We start from the raw sequence: 15,124 nt of genomic DNA on the forward strand, positions 1-15,124 counted from the left end.
AACAATGTGGAGGTTGGTGGCACATGTTAAATTTATGTCCACAAGAATGACCGGACTCAGGGTTTCCGAGCTGAACATTGCCCAGAGCATCACACTCCCTCCACCAGCTTGTCGTCATCCCAAAGGGCATCCTGGTTCCATCACTTCCCAAGGTAAACGTCACACACGTAGCCATCCACGTGATATAAGAGAAAACGTGACTCATCGGACCAGGCGACCTTTTTCCACTGCTCCAAGGTCCAGTTCCTGAGACTCATGTGCCCATTGCAGGCGCATTCGTTGTGACGCATTCCTCCCATAACCATCATCCCATCACCTTCCAATGGCTCGGACCAGACTGGATAGCTTCATTGCCCTCGTGCATCAATGAGCCTTGTGACTCCTTCCTCCCCTGTTGGTAGATCCTCACCACCGCTGACCGGAAGCAACACACAATCCTTGACGTTTCAGAGATACTCTGACCCAGTCGACTTCCTATATCAATTTGTCCCCTGTCAAAGTCGCTCAGATCTTTATTCCTGCCCGTTTCTCCTGCATCCAACGCATTGATTACAAGAACTGGTGATTTCTCACCATCTTATCTACCCAGGGGTCCGTTCTTCGTACCTCTTTTAATACATCTGAGATGATTTGACAGATCCCAGATTCCCAGATCTTTTAATCGTGATAACTGATCTCTGGCTGATTTGATTCTTCAAACGAATTTGTGGCTAGGATTAAAATATCTGGATTAAGTCTGTCTGAGATTACTGGGCGTTCCTGGTATTACTGAAAAGGGCAGATGTATCGATACTCGAAACAACGATCAGCAGTGCAGCAATTGGCTGGCGGCAAGACAGCAACGTAATCACATCATAATTTAGAAAAGCATTTTTAAAGTCATTATAATGCATTATAAAACTCAATAAATTTCGTAAAGTAAAAAGTAAAACTTTACAACAACAAAAAAGGAATTCTGGACCTGTATAAGGAAACAGCCAAACGACCAAACCAACATAAAAGTTATAATAGATAAATTACCTTTTTTTTTTTACAAGATTCCCAGTTATTTATATTCACGATTTTATAGTATTTGTACACCCTTTACATTTTTATTTCAATGTTGTAATTAGCAATGTATTAATTCAAGTTTCTTAAGGGTCAAGATCAAGTTATCCTGCGCTGCATCAAGCCATCCCATAATAGTCACTGTTCAAATTAATGCACATTAACTACAGTATGTGTTTGAGACTTTAATAACATTATAAAGTAATTATTCAATCAAAAATAAATATTTCAATCAAGTGGCTTTGTCTATAGTATTATATACAGCATTATAATATTATTTTCAAATACATTTTTTAAATATTATTGTCCCTGGTTCAGTAAGAAACTCTAGTAATAAAGTAGCAGTGGTTGGGACGAATTTGAAGTATCAACGCTGCTTTAAAAGATGCAATCTAATCCTGTTTACATGAAATAAGCCGCTCGCGAGCAGGTTTAATCTTAAGGTTCTGTTGCTATGACAGCAAGTTCAGGATGAGCTTCGAAGAACCAAACAATCCAAGATCATGCCAAATTATCAACAATCAAATCCAGCTAACTGAGTTAATGACGTACGAAGAACGGACCCCTGATTTATGTGGTCTAGTTAGATGATCAACAATATTCGTTTAATCTGTGACATGTCATAATGTTTTGGCTCATCGGCGCATGTATATGCTGTATACATGTCATGCTAGTAAGAATTGGGGCAAAGTCCCATAATGTTGCTTGTAAAAAATCAATTCTGTGTAAAAAAGATTAATGCAAAAAATGAAAAAAAAAATACGGAAGTGGTTAGGTCGAAGCAATAATAAAAAAATAAAACCATCTCAAGATTAAAGTCATTATAATGCGAGATTAAACTCGTTAAATTTCAAGAAAAAAGTCGAAATGCAATGTTGAAAATAAACTCATTAAATTTGAGAATAAAGTCATTGTGTTTCGAGAAAAAACGGGACATTAATCATTAAAAATGACTAATCTCCAGATGGTTTTATTAATTTTTTTATTGTACAAAAAAAAAAAGTAGTTACGTTATAAATTAAGCAAAAAGTAATAATTTTGTTTGTTTATTGAAATTATCATTTTATTTGTAGGGTAATGAAGAAAAGGCTTTGTGTGTTATCCCGTTCATAACATCTCCTAAAGAGGAGGAGAGACTGATAGAAGGCTGCGTAAGGGTGAGTCTATCCTCTCTTTTGGTTTCTGTGTTCATTGTTCACATAAAATCAAGATAATCTACAGCTCTAAATGTCTCCTGACATGGTTATTTCCCCCCTTACAGCCTGTTGTGAAACTGCTTTACAACCGAGGTAACAACAAATATTCCTATACAAGGTAAATACAAGTGTTTGATCATTCGTCACCTTTTGGAGAGGTTCAGATAGCTTCTACTGTCAATGCTTATCTTTTTGATTGGTTTTATCTCCTTCAAAAGCAACTCGGATGACAACCTACTCAAGAATATCGAGTTGTTTGAGAAGCTGTCCCTGAGCTACAGTGGTCGTGTACTCTTCATTAAAGATGTCATTGGAGACGAGATCTGCTGCTGGTCTTTTTACGGACAAAGCCGTAAACTAGCAGAAGTCTGCTGCACATCCATTGTTTATGCCACTGAGAAGAAGCAGACAAAGGTAAGTCCTGTTTGAAAAGGGATTTGTGACCAAAATGAGTCGAAATGCGCGCGGGCTACAGGCAAAACAAGTGAAAAAAATGTCAATTTTGGTCAAATTTGAGGTTTTCACAAAAACCGTCTAGTTATCTCGATGCTCCTAATAGCAATGCAATATTTAAAAGTATATTTATTTGTACGTTTTCTGAGAGGAGTACTTTCCTTTGTCAATGAAAAATGCAGTTTTTCTTTGCTTGCTTCTCGACCACTGGCGCTTTCCCTCAGCACAAGTTTGGTATCTTTTTAAAGCGCAGCATTCCAACTTTTTTAAAGGGTTACATCACCCAAAAAAGAAATTTCTGTCATTAATTCCTCATCCTCAAGTCGTTCCAAACCCGTAAGACCTTAGTTCATCTTCGGAATACAAAGTAATATATTTTTGATTATATCCGAGAGCTTTCTGACCCCCAATAGACAGCAACACAACGTCCACTTTTAAAGTCCAGAAAGGTAGGAAAGACACTGTTAAAGGAACACGCCATTATTTTTGAAAATGGGCTCATTTTCCAACTCCCCTAGAGTTAAACAGTTGAGTTTTACTGTTTTCGAATCCATTCAGCCGATCTCCGGGTCTGGCGGTAGCACTTTTAGCATAGCTTAGCATAGATCATTGAATCTGATTAGACCGTTAGCATCTCGCTCAAAAATGACCAAAGAGTTTCAATATTTTTTCTATTTAAAACTTGACTCTTCTGTAGTTACATGTACTAAGACCGACGGAAACTTACTATCATTCCTGCGTAATAATCAAGGAACTTTAATATTACGCAGAGCCTGAAAATAGGCTTCCGTCAACATAACCAAAGTGACAACCTGCTTGCACAGAGAGTGTGCTGGGGACTATTTTCAGGCGCTGTGTAATATCATTGCGCCGCTGCACTCATGGTACGGCAGCAAAGTTCCTTGATTATCACACAGGAATGAGAGTATAGTACCTAGCCATATCGGCCTAGAAAATTCTTGGTCCGAGCCAACAGTCTTAGTACATGATGTAACTACAGAAGAGTGAAGTTTTAAATAGGAAAAATATCGAAACTCTTTGGTCATTTGAGCGAAATGTTAACGGTCTAATCAGATTCAATGATCTATGCTAAGCTATGCTAAAAGTGCTACCGCCAGACCCGGAGATCAGCTGAATGGATTCAAAAACGGTAAAACTCAACTGATGTGTTCCTTTAAAATAGTCCATGTGACTCCAGTGGTTCAACCTTAATGTTAAGATGTGACGAGAATACTTTTTTGCGCAAAAAACAAACTAAAATAACGACTTTATTCAACAATCTCTTCTCTTTCGTGTCACTCTCCTACACGATTCACGTAATGACGTATGGCCGCCGTTCTGCCAAAGAAGATCTGCACTGTGAATAGCCCAACATGAATCACGCATTGTTGAATAAAGTATTATCGTCGCTTCATGACATTAAGGTTGAACCACTGTAGTATTGTTGTCAAAAGCACTTTTTTAAAAAATGTGATGCTTTGAGCACGGTTAAGCAGACCCGTAAACACCTCTGATTGCCTATTATGCTCACACGCTCGTCTGTGATTGGCTACAATGACCTGCGCTTCAAAAACATGTTGTAAATATACATCAGTGATGCTCTTCACCGAGCGCTTACACAGATACACACGGGAGCGTTTGAATACAGGTGCCTATCAGCCTACCGGTCCGATGGTTGACGCCTGCTTGTGCTTTCAGACGCTCCCGCTTTCAAAACACTTTCGAACACTTCCGTGTGCTTTCAAATGCTCCCGTGCATGCGACTTTCCAGTTCCCACTGGATTTCATCCTCCGCAAATAAACGTAATAAAGCCTAAACCTCGTCGTCGGTCCATCTGTCGTATTTTTTAAACTCCATTGTTGATTCCAATAGCAAACTACTCTTACTGCACACACCACAACAGACTTTTAGGTTGAAATAAAATGCTGCGTGAGCTCAACCAATCAGCATATTTAGCGCCCAAGTCCCACCCACCAAAATTCCTGAACTATTGAAAAAGTACTACCTCGCGAACATGGCCATTTTGAGGGGGAAATCTTTACTCAGAACTTCATTTAGACCCCGGTTCCTGCGGTCGAAACACACAGAGTACCAGCCCAAAGTCCCTTGTTCCTGGGGAAAGTTCCCGCGGTGTAGACCCGGCTTTTGGGTCTTGCAAGTGGTAATTACATAGCTGTCTATGGAGATGTCCGAGAGCTTTCGGATTTCATTAAAAATATCTTAATTTGTGTTCCCGAAGCTGTACGAAGGTCTTACGGGTTTGGAACGTTATGAGGGTGAGGAATTAATGACCGAATTTTCATTTTTGGGTGAAATAACCCTTTAATGTTAAAGGATTAGTTCACTTTTAAATAAACTTTTACTGATAATTTACTCACCCCCATGTCATCCAAGATGTCCATGTCTTTCTTTCTGCAGTCGAAAAGAAATTAAGGTTTTGGATGAAAACAGTCCAGGGTTTTTCTCCATATAATGGACTTCAATGGGCTCCAAACGGTTCAAGGTCCAAATGACAGCTTCAGTGCAGCTTCAAAGGGCTTTAAACGATACCAGACGATGAATAAGAGTCTTATCTAGCGAAACGATCCGTTTCTGCGAGAAACCGAGCAGTTTATGCTATTATTTTACCTCTTAACAGACGACACAATCGTCTCTGAGCTCCGCCATCACTTCCGGAAAGTGAGGTCAAATTAGATCGTGGTCATAGATGTATACGTAGATGCCTCATTAGCGAATGCACAGATCAGTAGAATGAGGCATCTACTATCGATATATCTATGACCAAGATCGAATTTGACCTCACTTTCCGGAAGTTATGGCGGAGCTCAGAGGCGATCGTGTCGTCTGTTAAGAGGTAAAATAATAGCATAAATACTGCTCGGTTTCTCGCAGAAACGGATCGTTTCGCTAGATAAGACCCTTATTCATCGTCTGGTATCGTTTAAAGCCCTTTGAAGCTGCACTGAAACTGTCATTTGGACCTTGAACCGTTTGGAGCCCATTGAAGTCCATTATATGGAGAAAAACCCTGGACTGTTTTCATCCAAAACCGTAATTTCTTTTCGACTGCAGAAAGAAAGACATGGACATCTTGGATGACATGGGGGTGAGTAAATTATCAGTAAAAGTTTATTTAAAAGTGAACTAATCCTTTAATCAAACAAATGTGGTATCATGGATTTGGTTTTGACTTGGTGTGTGTCAAATTTGGTGTTATTACCAGGGATTTTAAGGTATGGTTTCTAGGTGGTTTTGTTTTGGAACCTTCAGAAAACTTTATCTCGATTTTTCTCCAAATTGACTTTGCTCCCGTTGTCGACTTCAAACGTTCAGCTCGGTCATTTTTTTGTCCGATTCCAACAAATTATACATCATAGAGAATGTGGAAATAACACTACCTCATTTTTGCTCATTGCGACTCATTTTGCTAGCACGGGTCACATTTGTAGAGACACTTTCATCGCCTATTCAAATGTAACAAATGTATTCTTTAGGATGAACCCCTTGAGATGCATCATCTCGTTTTCAAAGGGGTCCTAATACACAAAGTTAAATAACACAAAAAAAATAACAACAGTCACCTAATCCAAACCAACAGACTCACCACTACAAAATTAACCCATCATTTTTTTTTTTGCCTAGCATAAATAAGTATAATCTTATCATCTAAAGCAATTACAGCAAGTTTCAAAACAACAAAATAAACAATTTTTAAACATATAAAATTAAGTCAAGGATCGTACTTTTAAAGGTAAATTATTCCAATCAGCAGGAGCCTTAAACCTGAATGCTTTCTTCCCAGAGGTTTTGTTAACTAAAGGGGTGAAGAAGAAAAAAATAGTGTGACAAATGTCTTAAATGATATGATAAAGAATATGGATTCAAATACTGTCTCAAATAAGTGGGGTAATTAAAATGTATACATTTGAAGATAAATTGCAGCCAGTGAAGATACCTTCTAGTATTGAGAAATGTATCACAGAAGAGCTCTTGTAATGCTCTCAGGTTGAGTTTCCAGAGGCACGGATCTACGAGGAGACGCTAAATGCCCTGCTTTACGAGACGCTCCCGGTCCCAGATTACTCCCTGTTGGAGGCCACCCGCAGACGGACCAATTGTTGCTCACACAGTGAAGAGGAGGAGGCCGTGGAGCTGAGGGAGCGTGTGCGTCGCATCCACATTAAAAGATACAGCACTTATGATGACAGACCGCTTGGACATTAGCCTAACTGTGAATTGAGGCTTCCAAGAATTGCCTCAGTTTTCACAGCGTCTCTGGAGAACACTAAACTACCAGCACCGTGGAACCACTTTGTAATTTGCCGCCGGTACAGATTGCTGCTTTCTTGACAATCAGTGTTTCGAAAATGAAATCCGGCTTGAACATTAATGTGAACAGAACACAAAAAGGTTGAATTAGCATCAATTCCTATATTTTAATTTATTATGTTTTTTTTTTTTTTTTGGAAAACACTGCATTTTTAAATAGTATTTACTAACTTAATCATAGAATGTTTTGATGCCAAGATAAATCCGCCAAGTAGTACATCAGTCTGTTTCTGCTTACCGTACAGGATCATGTACTCTTGTTACAATCTTGCCTTATGCCTACATTAATTATCCATACTGTGATTTAAGATGGGATTAATATAGGAAATAGATTTGAAAAGAAATTATGTTTATGGACTTGGGGTGTTGCATTTGGGAAAATGAGATTGTAGTGTTTGATTGTTTTGTCTAGTGTGATAATAAGAAAAGTGATTTGAATGCCTAAAAAAAATGAATGAACGTGCCTTAAGTTTCCTGCTCTAATTATTTTAAATTTGTAAAAACTTAAAGGGATAGTTCACCCAAAAATGAAAATTAGCCCATGATTTACTCACCCTCATTCTAGTTGTATATGACTTTCTTCTTTCAGACGAATACAATCAGAGTTATATTAAAAAAGTCCTGGCTAATCCAAGCTTTATAATGGCAGTGAATGGTTGTTTTTTGGTTTTGAAGTCCATAAAAGTGCATCTATCCATCATATAACTGCTCCACACGGCACCGGGGGGTTAATAAAGGCCTTCTGAAGCGAAGCAATGGGTTTGTGTAAGAGAAAAATCCATATTTAAAACTTCCGCTAACTGTCGTACGCGCGTTCACGAGAGACTGGCGTTCCAGTGTATGACGGAGGATTCAGGCGTAGCGCAAGTTCTGCTGACGAACGCGGAAACGCAGAGGATAGAGCAAAACAAAACTTAGTTCTCGAGAGAACTTGCATATTCTCACCGGAGCCTCCAATGTCATACGCTGGAACGCCAGTCTCTCGTGAACCCGCGCACGACAGTTAGCGGAAGTTGGAGATTACAGTTTGTAAAGTTTTAAATATGGATATTTTTCTTACACAAACTCATGGCTTGGCCGTGTGGTGCAGTTATATGATGGATAGATGCACTTTTATAGACTTCAAAACAAAAAACAGCCATTAGAAAAGCTTGGAAGAGCCAGGACATTTTGTAATATAACTCCGATTATATTCGTCTGACAGAAAAAAGTCATATACACCTAGAATGACTTGAGGGTGAGTAAATCATGGGCTAATTTTCATTTTTGGGTGAAAAAATGGTTTGCCCATACAATGAAAGTGGGGTCCAAAACAACTCTAGACCTCTTTGACTGTCAATGTATGAACAAATATACTTCACTCTCTCGTGAACGCACATACGACCGTTAGTGGAAGTTGGAGATTACAGTTTGTAAAGTTTTAAATACGGATATTTTTCTTACACAAACGCATGGCTTGGCCGTGTGGAGCAGTTATATGATGGATAGATGCACTTTTATGGACTTCAAAACAAAAAGAGCCATTAGAAAAGCTTGGAAGAGCCAGGACATTTTTTTTATATAACTCTGATTATATTCGTCTGAAAGAAAAATGTCATATACACCTAGAATGACTTGAGGGTGAGTAAATCATGGGCTAATTTTCATTTTTGGATGAACTTTCCCTTTAAATAGTTCAAAGTTCATCCGAAAAAAATGTTTGCCAATACAATGACTGTCAATGTTTGAACACACAATAATGGAGACATTTTTGAAAATACCTTATGTTTTAGTTGTGTTACAGGTCAGGTATGTAATTTTATCCCAGTAACTTCAAAGGCAAATAATAAATTGTACATCAAAGCCCTTAAACGGCTTCTAAATATTCAGCATCAGCTCAATAGCTTAATTTGGATGCACCTGTGCCATTTATAGGTGATGATAGCTATCTGTGCCTTCCACAACAGGATGCGAGACTATAACCATCATGCATCACGTATCTTCTCATCCAATAGGTCATAGGAACATCATGTCTTGGTGAACGCCTGACAATGCCTGATTAGTTGAACCACCTCAAGCGCCTCCATCTGAGCTGTCAAATGTGGAGGGGAGCTAAAAATAAGTCGTGAAGAGATTTCTCCCATTGATCAACAATGAGGAGGGGGCGGGGCCAGCGGCGATTGCGTCATAAAGGAACCGAAGATGGCTTCACGACGCGCTACGGCAGTGCTCAGATGCGTCAACGCTCAGCTGTCAGTACACACGCTTATGAAAAGGAAGGAAGAGTAAAAAAATATATATATATATAGCGAGCCGTTCAGATTTATGCCTCCAGCCAGTTTATGCTGCACTTAGGTTGTTTAACAATCAGGGACAATGGGTTCGACTACAGATGAAGAATTGAAAGAGAAATTACTATGGAACGTCAAAAGAGAAGTAAGTATGATTCTCTTAGTTTTGATTGCATGCTGAAAACATGATGATATTGCATGCTTTGTTGTTGCAATGTGCATCCGAATGAAGTGCATGCATATGGAAGTTTCGGATGCGCTGATGCAGTGAATCAATGTATAACGAGTCACATTTATGAGTCTCTTATAGGTTCACATTCAAACCCGTTCACCTGTAGAGCTGGAGGGTTCGGGTATTTCCGTCCTCGTCCGCGTATAACTTAATAATGGCTATGGGAGACCGTGATTTGTAATCAATGGTTTCTGCGGTCATCGTGCAAACGGCTCAATACAGCCTAAACCGCATGGACGAATACGTTTTTATTGTCGAATGTGCTCCTGGTCGTTTGCAATGTAAACAAAAACGAGCCGAGACCGATTTTCCATTGACGGAGGGTCTGAGCGCTCAGAGCACGCGAGGTTTATTTATAAGAGAAAGGGCTGGTTACAAGAGATCGGTTGCATTGGTAACTCTGGATTGTGTGATTTATTTTCTTTTTATTGCATGCAGAGAAAAAAGACTTTGTGTGTAAACTCAATTTTCCAGCGGTTTACACATTCATTTCAATGACCTAAGTTTTTATTTTATGTGAGGGGATGTTAAATTCGTATAATATTGAACCAGTATGGCTGTTGTTGGTTTACACTAGTATAGGTTGAATTGGTCAGGGCATACTTTTGTAATGTATTGTAGCTTCAAAGTCATTATTTAAGACTGTCTAATTCGACTACTAGATTCAACTATGTAAACCGGGATATGCCCGGTTTCACAGACAGGGTTTAGATTAAGCCGGGGTTAATTGGGCTGAACATTACTGATGTGCATCTTGAGACAAAACAACGGCACCGACATATTTTAGGAAATGTCTTTGCAAGTTGCTTTCTGTAAAAACAGCTGGGACTAGTTTAAGCATTGTCTGTGAAACCAGTGGAATATGCCTGTGTAAAACAATCACGGGTTTATTTTGCAATAATTTCCAGCATATTGTTGCAAAACATGACATATTTATTTGAAGTCATACACTTAAAAATGCTGGGATAAAAATAACCCAAGTCGGGTTAATTATGGATAAACCCAGCGATTGAGTTGTTTTGACCCAGGGGTTGGGTTAAATGTTTGACCCAAGCTGCTGAGTAGTTTCGTTTAACTCAACTATTGTTTAAAAATTACAATTGCTTGCTTAAAAATTAACCCAAAATAGGTTGGAAATTAACATTTATTATGTTTAATAAGTTGACATTTATTTAAAAGTTACTTAAATAATAAGCATTTGTTAAATTGTTTATTAATAAATGTTCGCCTTTTGATTATTTCTGTTGCCTTTAGTAATTATGTGAAACATATTCTGTTGGAAACTTGGAATGTATTTTTTATAATATTGCTAGAGAGAATTTTTATTCAGAAACATGTTGACATGGAATATTTTGGAATGAGTCACCTGAATGTATTTTAGATTCTTATGTCAAGTTTGAATGTTTTATGTAATTATTTTATGGATTGTGATATTGACCTTGTGTTTGCCATGTAAATAGCCTCGGTGCTAACATGCCGTTAAAACATTTAATAAACAAACAAACTCGTAATTATGTGTCTGATTTTTAATTTCCAACCTATTTTGGGTTCTGTTTTTAGACCGCCATGCAGTCATTTTTAAACAATAGTTGAGTTAAATAAAACTGCCCAGTGTAAACCCTCCTGTTTGAACCGCCCCGCTCCAAGCGGGACTCAAACCCAGGTCCGCCGACATGAGAGTCGGACACTCTAACAAGGAGGCTAAAGGCTGTAACATCTAGCGTTTGTTGAGATCAGAGGAGGGAGGTTTACTCGCACAGTGACTACTAGCTGGCCTCCATTACACCCGCAGGTTGGTCAAACATTTAACCCAACTGCTGGGTTTGTCCATATTTAACCTAACTTGGGTTGTTTTTAACCCAGCATTTTCCTTTAATGAACACTGTCACTCACTGTTTGTGGCGGTGCTGTCGAATCCATATGGTAAAAGTCTGTTTGTAAAGCCTGTGCTGACATCGCGACTGATAAACAGAATCCATTTCCTCAAATTCTCTAGGCTGGCAAAGCAGAGAAAGGGGAGGTAACCTTTCCCCGTATGACAACATATAGGGACGATTCCAGATCGGCCCGTCTGAGCTTTCATTTTCTCAAAGGCAGAGAAGTACACCCAGGGATTAAACCTGTCTCCATTTCTAGCCGCTAGGGGAACTCATATTAAAGGGATAGTTCACCCAAAATTGAAAATAAAGTCAGTAATTACTCACCCTCATGTTGTTCCAACCATGTAAGACCTTCGTTCATCTTCGGAACATAATTTAGTATATACAGTGGCTCTGTATTAAGTCTATCATGCGACGAAAATACTTTTTGAGCGGAAAAACAACAAAAATAACGACTTTATCCCACTATTATTGTTGTTCAATTTGAGCCTCTGACGAGAGTTCGCGGGAGTGCCACGACGCATGCGCGAGAACTGAGATGGCGGTACTACTCCGAAAGAGTGAGCAGCCAGTAACAAGTAGTAGTAGAAGAAGAACGCCGTAATCTCAGTTCTCGCGCATGCGTCGTGGCACTCCCGCAAACTCTCGTCAGAGGCTCAAATTGAACAACAATAATAGTGGGATAAAGTCGTTATTTTTGTTGTTTTTCCGCTCAAAAAGTATTTTCGTCGCATGATAGACTTAATACAGAGCCACTGTAGTCATTTGGACTCCTTAAATGACGTTTTTACTTACTATTCTGGGCCATCAAGTTTCATTCCCTCTGAAAGCCTATGGAGGAGTGAGACAGCTCTCAGATTTCATCAAAAATATACTAAATTATGTTCCGAAGATGAACGAAGGTCTTACATGGTTGGAACAACATGAGGGTGAGTAATTACTGACTTTATTTTCAATTTTGGGTGAACTATCCCTTTAATGTTAAAAAACCTCATAAAGTGACATAAGTTGAACATAATAGCCCATTACAGTACACAAAACAATTAACGAACATCTCAGTGGTGTAATATCTAGTTTAATGATCAATTATACAAAATATATTTGTCCACTTTAAAAATGCTGGGTTGTTTCAACTTAAAATGTGGGTCAAATATGGACAAACACAACCATTTGGTTACATTTTTGTATTTAATTTTTAACCCAACAGTTGGGTTTGTCCATATTTGACCCAAATTTGGGTCGAAACAACGCAGAATTTTTTGAGTGTATAATTTTAACCAAAAAAAAAAATTGTGCTTACCATTTTATACCACTTCAAAATAAGTACACTGAGATAATATGAATGAACTCTCCTCAAGCATATTTTTGTATTAATTATTTGATAAGACATCACATTTAAATAGTTGCAAATGTTTTCACTCCAGGAACTGTAAAGTGGAAGAAGCTGTTACATTCTTTTATATCGGCATAATTAATTCTTATCTTTTCCCTTACAGTGCAGGGAACGCTAGTTTTAAATCCGGCCCTCATGAATAATAGAAATCATGAATGAATTGCTGCAAAGAATAGATGTCCTAAATTGGTACCAGGGTGTCTCATGTGTCAGAACAGACTGTGTCCAAGGCTGATTCAGCCACAATCCTGGCAGACATCATTTCTCATGATAGTTAAGGGCATGTCTAATAAAGGCCAAAAATCATGGCTGTGAAGAGCAGCAGTAATTCTTAAGGTGTCTGGCCTCAAGTGGCTCAGTGGCCTGGGTTAATAAGGAAATACATTTTTAACATCTTGTTCATCAAGTTTTAGTGCACTTTTGTGCGTCATATTCACATAAATCTCATATTTTTACTACTAAAATTAGTTACTTTCTCAACAGAGATGTCCTGGACTCTTTTTACCAAAATATATCATTTCCCATTGATTTAAAGGTGCAGTGTGTAGTATTTATGAGGATCTACTGGCAGAAATGCAATATAATATACATAACTATGTTTTCAGTGGTGTATAAAGACCTTACATAATGAACCGTTATGTCTTTATTACTTTAGAATGAGCCATTTCTATCTCCATACACCGCGGGTACCCTTACAGTGAAGTCACCATTTTGCGCCGCCATGTTTCTACGGTAGCCCTAAACGGACAAACTTCTCTACAGAGCACTAGCTACTCTCTGCTGTCTCAGATAACACATTTGTCCTGTGTCGGCCACCGTAGCTTCTGTGTTTCGAAAGGGAGGGGTGGGTGGTTGCAATTCCCAACCTCACCGCTAGATGTCGCAAAAATGTACACAGGGCACCTTTTAATATTTCCGCTTTGGTTATCGAACCAAAGGCATAGGGAGACGGTCACAATCTGATTGGTCGCTTTTATGACGTATATTTCGCAACGGAGCTTGCTTACCGAACATTCAAAACAATGCTGTGTGCTGGATTAAACGCCATCATTTTATGCGTGTACATATGGTTTTATTTTTACCAGCTGAGAACTCCCGAAGAGCTCATAAAATGTTTAAAACATTCAAAACAGCAGCAGGATTTCCTCCGTTGTATGCAGAAACGAAGATCTGCATATATTGACGAGGCACTTTACCTCCACGTTTGTCCTCTACTCATTTTGGATACACCGATCTTTCCGCGTCGTCAAATCAGCTGACTTGTATAGCGGCATCTTGTGACATCACGTCCTGTTTTTGGTTCGTTTACATGTCTTTGGTCCGTGTTGCGTTCATATATCAATCGAACCGCACCCGAGTTCGTTTGGAAGCGGCCCGAGACCCATCTTTTTACCATCTTGGTCCGCTTGTTTGGTTCGCACCAGGGTTCAGATGGCAGCGTTCACATATGTTCAAATGAACCGCACTAACTGAGCAATCGCACCAGGGGTTCGTTTTAATCGAACCAAACATGACAAGTGTGAACTTGAGTGTATTTGAGTGTGTTGAAAATGATGTTATTATGCTACTCTGTGCATTCGCTCGGCGGCTACTATGAGATGCTTGTTGCACACTGCAGTGAGCTAGATCGATATTAGTCAAACTAGTCCGATCCATGGAGGCCCCACCTCACAACTTACAGGACTTAAAAGATCTGCTGCCAACATCTTGGTGCCTGATACCACAGCACACCTTCAGGGGTCTAGTGGAGTCCATGCCTCGACGGGTCAGGGCTGTTTTGGCAGCAAAAGCGGCACCAGCACAATACTAGGAAGGTGGTCATAATATTATGCCTGATCGACATATATATATATAATATAGTGAGGAAATAAATGTGCCATTTTACACAGGAAATAACAGCCTCGCTGCAAGACAGAGAATTAGATTTTTATTCCTCCATTGACTTTCTTTGTGTAACATCCCATGTCTCTGTCGCTTTAAGCTGCAGTCAGCCGTCTTCTGGTTGCCTAGGAACTGAAAGCATCAGCAGCTACCTAAGAAGTTAAATTGCATCAGTGGACGATTAATACAGCTGCATGAAGCAGGGATCGTCACAAATGGCTCCCACAAGAGCAAAACAACTTAGTTTTATTTTCCTGTTCTCTGCTTTCCTCCCCATCAATAATTATTGCTTGCACTGTGCAACGTTGCTCCATTTTGCAATTATCTATTTAATAGTTACTAAATATTTTTTGCATTGGCTGAATTTTTTTTTATTGAGATGTTCTGTCAATGAGATTTGAGCTGCGTGCTGCTTCATATACTTTTCAATGGCACTTTATTT

At 39.0% G+C, this 15,124-nt stretch overlaps 2 protein-coding genes across 3 annotated transcripts in view; both read left to right on the forward strand.

The window, feature by feature from the left end:
* The window catches only part of tnfaip1 (tumor necrosis factor, alpha-induced protein 1 (endothelial)), a 10,278-nt gene extending 2,790 nt beyond the window's left edge, over window positions 1-7,488 (forward strand). For both annotated transcript variants that reach the window (XM_079824307.1, XM_079824308.1), the window contains exons 4-7: window positions 2,121-2,204; window positions 2,309-2,361; window positions 2,462-2,657; window positions 6,703-7,488. In XM_079824307.1, the coding sequence (XP_079680433.1) occupies window positions 2,121-2,204; window positions 2,309-2,361; window positions 2,462-2,657; window positions 6,703-6,921 (552 nt within the window). In that variant the 3' untranslated portion in view covers window positions 6,922-7,488. The remainder of the gene's footprint in view (window positions 1-2,120; window positions 2,205-2,308; window positions 2,362-2,461; window positions 2,658-6,702) is intronic.
* A 1,732-nt stretch (window positions 7,489-9,220) lies between these two features.
* Window positions 9,221-15,124, forward strand: part of sgsm2 (small G protein signaling modulator 2) — a 91,907-nt gene continuing 86,003 nt past the window's right edge. The window contains exon 1 of the mRNA XM_079823840.1: window positions 9,221-9,441. Coding sequence (XP_079679966.1) covers window positions 9,382-9,441 — 60 coding nt within the window. The 5' untranslated portion in view covers window positions 9,221-9,381. The remainder of the gene's footprint in view (window positions 9,442-15,124) is intronic.

Source organism: Gobio gobio, assembly GCF_949357685.1.
Source record: "Gobio gobio genome assembly, chromosome: 8".
NCBI classification, from domain to species: Eukaryota; Metazoa; Chordata; class Actinopteri; order Cypriniformes; family Gobionidae; genus Gobio; species Gobio gobio.